The sequence below is a fragment of the Pristis pectinata genome, chromosome 9, assembly GCF_009764475.1.
Source record: "Pristis pectinata isolate sPriPec2 chromosome 9, sPriPec2.1.pri, whole genome shotgun sequence".
NCBI classification, from domain to species: domain Eukaryota; kingdom Metazoa; phylum Chordata; class Chondrichthyes; order Rhinopristiformes; family Pristidae; genus Pristis; species Pristis pectinata.
Genome location: NC_067413.1, coordinates 31,002,682 through 31,008,681, shown reverse-complemented (window position 1 = coordinate 31,008,681; position 6,000 = coordinate 31,002,682). Strand labels below are relative to the sequence as shown.

General features: G+C 42.5%; 1 protein-coding gene across 1 annotated transcript in view; it reads right to left on the bottom strand.

Annotated features, from left to right (window-relative positions):
- Positions 1–2,282: 2,282 nt before the first annotated feature.
- Positions 2,283–6,000, bottom strand: part of emc2 (ER membrane protein complex subunit 2) — a 110,606-nt gene continuing 106,888 nt past the window's right edge. Inside the window, exon 11 of the mRNA XM_052023766.1 lies at positions 2,283–2,616. Within this exon, the coding sequence (XP_051879726.1) occupies positions 2,530–2,616 (87 nt within the window). The 3' untranslated portion in view covers positions 2,283–2,529. The remainder of the gene's footprint in view (positions 2,617–6,000) is intronic.

The window sequence follows — 6,000 nt, the reverse complement described above, 5'->3', positions numbered from 1 at the left end:
AATTTGTAGCAGATATGCAGGTATTTAAACATTTTAAACCAATTTATATTAAGCAACTGCAATCTCTCTTGATGATTCACTGAATTTTGCATTGAGGGTTTATCCACATCGTATGCCAGTGCAGTTACACATTCACAGCAGACAGCTCAGTGAAAAGCCCTTCTCCACCAGCTTTGCCTGTCAGAAGGATGTGGGTAAAAACATCCAGGTAGACTCCCCACCGAAGTACTGAGTGAATACAGCACTGCCAGAAGTGACTTCAATTGGAGCAGTGTTAAACCAGCAGCCATAAACTACAGGGAAATATACAGATCCCACTGCACCATTGTGAAGGACAGCTGGGCTGATATTCTTAACATTTGCAGAAAGAGAAGGATGAGACAGTAGTTGTTCTGCTTCACAGTTCCAGTGACCTGTACTTAATCCCCAACTCCAGTGTTGTCTGTGTGGAACTTGCTGGGCTGGAGTCCGGGTTTTCCTTGCCTGCATGGGTTTTCCCTCTGGATGCTCCAGTTTCCTCCCACATCCCAAAGATATGTTGGCAGATCAATTAGCCAACTGTGAAGGAGGTGGTAGAAGACTGGGAAGTGTGGAGTTAATGGGCACGTGAGAGAGAATAGGTTACAGGGAAATAAGAGGGGGAATGCGGCTGATGGGATTGCTGAACAATTTTGGTAAGCATCATGTTGCTGCTTGTGGGATCTTCCTGTTCACACAGGCGTCCTGTTCCTACATTACAAAAGTGACAACACTTCAAAAGTACTTGATTGGCTGAGAAGCTTCTACCATCCTGATGGAGTGAAAAGTTGAGAGGCCGGTCCTCCTTTCCTTGCTGTTAAAGTGACACCACTAGTACCAGAGTTCAATGTAATTCCCCCGGACTCATCAAAAGGCAACTCCTGCATCTTTGTTTTCCGCTGGAGAATGAGCTTGTGAATTTTTTTTGCAATTAAAGTAGTATGTCTTCAACAAGAAATAGAGAGGCAGGCAGTTCACTGAGCACTAGATGGTGCTGTTATACAGTTGCGGTGCTAGTCAATGTGTAGCAGCTGTACAGCCCCGCTCTAACACTCTAAGAGCATGGTAGGCTAATGCTCTTCAAACTCAGACTGAAACTCAGTTAAATACAAACAGGTAGTTTAACTGTTTCTTTAGTATTATTTTATTTAATGTTATTATAACTAAGTTCATGCCAAAACACTCCGGAACCTCACCAGGCAGAGAATTCTTCCCACATTATTTCACTTATTTCAATGCTTTAGGAAGCATGCAAAATGCTGAATGAATAACCTAGATGGGCTGTGAAAAATCACAAGCAATTCAGATTGCAGCTGCAGGATGAACTTCTGCAAGATCCAAGACTAAAAGACTGCAAAAATTCAGAAGTGCATGTCGTGAGATCACAATTCCCATAAACTGCATCATGCAGTGACAACCTTGCATACGATGAATATACAGTCCAATTTAAACACAAGCAATCCTATCACTTAACACCAGTGAAGAACTGGCTGACTGCAGCCACTCTATTACAAAGCTATTGTTGCCAATGGTCAAACCTACATTCACTCCCCACTGCAGGTCACAAAGGCAAATACAGCAATTAGAAAAGGCTTATTATAAAACAAATCAAGTTACAGGAAAAGAACAAACTATCTGACCAGTACCTTTGCTAGAGTGCATTTGGATTCCTGTTCATGCCTGTGTAGACATTGGAATAGCATTGCATTTTTGAGGATTGAGCAGAATGTGAACTCCTGGGATCTATGTGGCATTTACGGTCTTATCAGTTCTAGACCTGGTACATGGGCCCCTCTTCCTCAGGCTAGATTACAGAGAAGCCCTTGGGTACTCCACATGCTCAGAAACGAGTGGTGCTTGGGAACTCTGCTCATTAACCCGCACGAACTCAACAGAATAATATCCCAGGCACATGACAGTCAGGCTGGGAGAGAGCATCACCTAGGGATATCCTAGTGCCTCAGCAGTGATTGGGGTTTTATCAGCAGAAGCCACTGCTGCTGCCTGGACTGAGTAAGTCCTTGGGTGACAGACACAACACACTGCTTGCAAAGTTCTCATAGTTTCATTCACAGACTAGGAGATGGCAACAGCAATGAGGGAATTCTCAGTGAGAAACCACCGGGAGTTCACCTACAGTTGATAAAAGGCTAAATTTATTTTGTGAATGTGGTTTTCCGCAGAATCTTAATTAACTCTTTGAATAATGTTTTGAAGCTTATGGGCCATAACTAGATTTCAGTAGTTAATTGCACACCTGGATATTACTTGTCACCGGTGTAAAATATCGACTCACTGGCAGCCAAAGTTATAACTACATTCACAGAATAAGTTTTTTGGCCAAGTCACTGAGGTGAGGGGTGGGGTGGTGGTGAGCCAGAGGGGGTGGTGGAGAGAGGAGAGGAGCTGGTGGGTGGGGTGGCGGTGGAAACAAGCAAAGTGTGCTGAAGATACGAGGTCCCACACGCACACTGAAGTAGGTCGATTAAGATCCAACCAAGAGCAATGATTTCATGACTGTGTGATCTGCAAAGCCTCCAGCATGTCCTCCACAACCTTTAGTGAATTCTTGTTCTCCTTTTTGCCTCGACCTGCAAGCTAGAAGGACAAAGAAGAGGATTAGTTAGTCAGACAGGCACTGCATTTGAGTTCACAGTGCCCAACATTCAGCCCTTCCCAACCTGTCACTCTGATTATACCCCCGAAATGGCTGCTATCACGCCTTTCCAAAGGACAAGCAAACTCAGGACTGTTCTCTTGAACCTGGGAGATGCAACAAAACACTTTATCGGCCAAAGAACTTATTCTGTGAGTGTAAATGGAATTTTGATTTCCTGTGAGTCTGACACTTCATATCACAAATTTCAACCAGCTTTTCATTAACAGGTTTCTTCCTAGGAGTAGTGAATGGGAATGGCATGCAAGAGTTAATGTTATTCCTAAAGTGGTGCATGATTCGCACAGGAAAGTAAGGAGGGACACTTGTGATGACAATAATTAACCATCTGCAGTCATTCTGACTTGGTTCAACCAACACAGAGCAGGAGCAGAGACAGAGATAGAGGCTATGGGTTCACTGAATCTCATCTCTTTGTTTTAAGCACTTTCCATCCATCACTGTGTCATCAAATTTAATTCCAAACTGCACTGATATGTTAAGCACCAGTGGACCACAGGAGTGGATTTTCAATTAACTCCAAAGTGTGGCTGTTTGTCAAGTGGATGGAGTGACACTATCGTGCTCCAGGTTTAAATGCTATTGAGAGAGCTAAAAAAACCTAAGAAATCAGAGGCATTCAAATATCCCTGCTGGCTCAAAGTTCTGAAGTCTGGGAAGCTGCAAAGAGACAGGAACAGAGGAAAGGAGAAAAGTGCATTGGATTTAGCCAGCAGCACTGGTTTGCTGTCAATTTCAAGGAATCTTGGCTGCACTCCTAAACCTAATCATCTGGTATTAAGTGTCTTTGTTGACATAGATATTTGACATTTGGTGATTTCTTTAGCAAATTCTTTAGTAGAATGAGAAGTTAAAAAGCTCTCTGTAATGCTATTTCATTATAAACATAACTTGCATTATTAAAACAAAATGGACAGAAGTAAAAGCTTCTGCCTCTCTTCCTTACATTTAGCACTCTGTCTAGAAAAGATGTTTTTTTTACGACTGGCTAATCAAGTGCCCTGGTGTGTAGAAACATAAACATTATATTAAAAGTGCTCACTGTTCCCAGAAACGGGTTCTGCTTGTGCCGTGCCCTTCCAAACATTTATTCAAGATGCATGGTTTTAAAAAAGATCTTTCAAACATTCACCAGTTTCCTGAGAGAAATAAAACCTTTTCTTCACCTACCCATGGGCCCAAATGTGACTGCAATTCCATAGCAACTTAAGTTCGGTGCATTCCCATAGCAACTTGGTAGTGTCCGGACTTCCCTCTGAAATGACCCAATGACTTAACCCAGTGTCCAACCATGGCCTATGGTTCAAGAAGGTGAGGCATGAACAAGTGATAAATGCTCACTTGCCAGCACAACCACGTCAGAGCAAGAACAAAAATCTCTGCAGTCTTACAGAGAAGGTGCATATAGAGGCAGCACTACCATCAGCCAGAGTCATAGAGCCACTGAGTCCTACAGGCCATTCAGCCCACTGAGTCTGCACCCACTGTCAAACACTCATTCACATCAATCTTGTTTTATTATCCCCACATTCCCATCAACTGCCCCCAGATTCTACGACTAGTGGTCAATTAATCCACCAACCCACACACTTTTGGGATGTGGCAGGAAACAGGAGCACCCAGGAGAAACCCATGCAGTCACAGGGAGAGCATGAAAACTCCACACAGACAGCGCTCAAGGTCAGGATTGAACACAGGTTGCTAGAGCTGTGAGGCAGCAGCTCTACTAGCTATGTCACTGAGCTGCCTTGTGAAGATGATTGTGCAATTTCCCCATCAATCAAGCTTGGTACCCACACTGCTGTAAGTGACCGAGACTGATTTTATGCACATAATTTACTTGCAGAGTCATAGAATCATACAGCAGGGAAACAGGCCCTTTGGCCCAACATGTCCATGCTGACCATGGTGCCCACCTAAGCTAGTCCCATTTGCCTGCCTTTGGCCCATATCCCTCTAAACCTCTTCTATCCATGTACTTATCCAAATGTCTTTTAAATGTTGTTATTTTACCTGCCTCAACCACTTCCTCTGGCAGCTTGTTCCAAATACCCACCACCCACTATGTGAAGAATTTGCCCATCAGATCCCCTTTAAATATTCTACCTCTCACTCTAAAGCTATGGCCTCTAGTTTTTAGTTCCTTTTCTTTGGGAAAAAGACTGTGTGCATTCCCCTTTCTATGTCCCTCATAGTTTTATACACCTCTATAAGATCACCCCTCAGTCTCCTGCATTCCAAGGAATAAAGTCCTAGCCTGCCCAACCTCTCTCTATAACTCTTATTGAGCTTCATTATTTTTGGTTTATATTTTTGGCTCAGTTTGATGGGGAGAGTGGATGTATTTTTAATGGTGTTTGGAAAAATCGTGTATGTTCCATAATTAAAAATGCTTCAGTCAAGACAAACATCATTATTCAGTCTCTATATAACACGGACAAATTAATATTGAATAGTAACATGTGCACTGTTAAAATCATGTTAATCTATTGAAATTTACCATGGGCACACCAGCAACCAGTGCAATGCACAAACCAGTGGGACTGGGCGGTAGTCTTTTGAAAGCAAGGTGGCACACGCCAAATTATTGAAAATGCAATCTCTGCCTGGGACATTCATTGCCTGCCAGAAGTTCTAGCAGAAAAAGAAATTTAAGAACAATTTTTCTAACAATGGCTTTGTTTCTCTTTTTCTGTTTTTATCAGTTAAAACCAAAAATTTCAAGCCCTCAAAATATGTAACTATCCTTTGCTCACTGCAATCTTCTGGAGAAATCACCTTGATTTTATTTCCTCTGTTCCTTAAACAGATTCCTTACCGTGTTAAAATGACTTTGTTGAATAATAGACTGTTTCCTGCGAGTCACCTCATTGGCTGAGGTAGACCTGCTAATAAATACTATTGAATAGAATCATCTGGTGCAGCTGGCAAATGATTCAGAAAGCCAGTTGAAACTTTTATTTAGGACTTTATTTAGGATAACCAATGGATTTTTGGTTAATAACTTGCAACAAAGTTAAACTGGGTGCTAAAGAAGGTGAAGAAGCTTCCTTCTGATGCGACTGAGATATGCCGATAATTTTAAGGGACTACATGAGCCGTTCAGTTCCCACTCCAACCTTCTCTGCACTCTACAGCATCGTTTTCAAGGGAGATAGAATTCCCCCACAAGTTCCCCGCTGCTAAGTTTAGATGACCATCTCCTCACACTGGCAGTTACTTTACACATAATAACATCCCAAAAAGGCTCTGGCCACATATGGCATTTACCAAAAGAGGCTGGCCTGAAACATTAGCCATTTTTC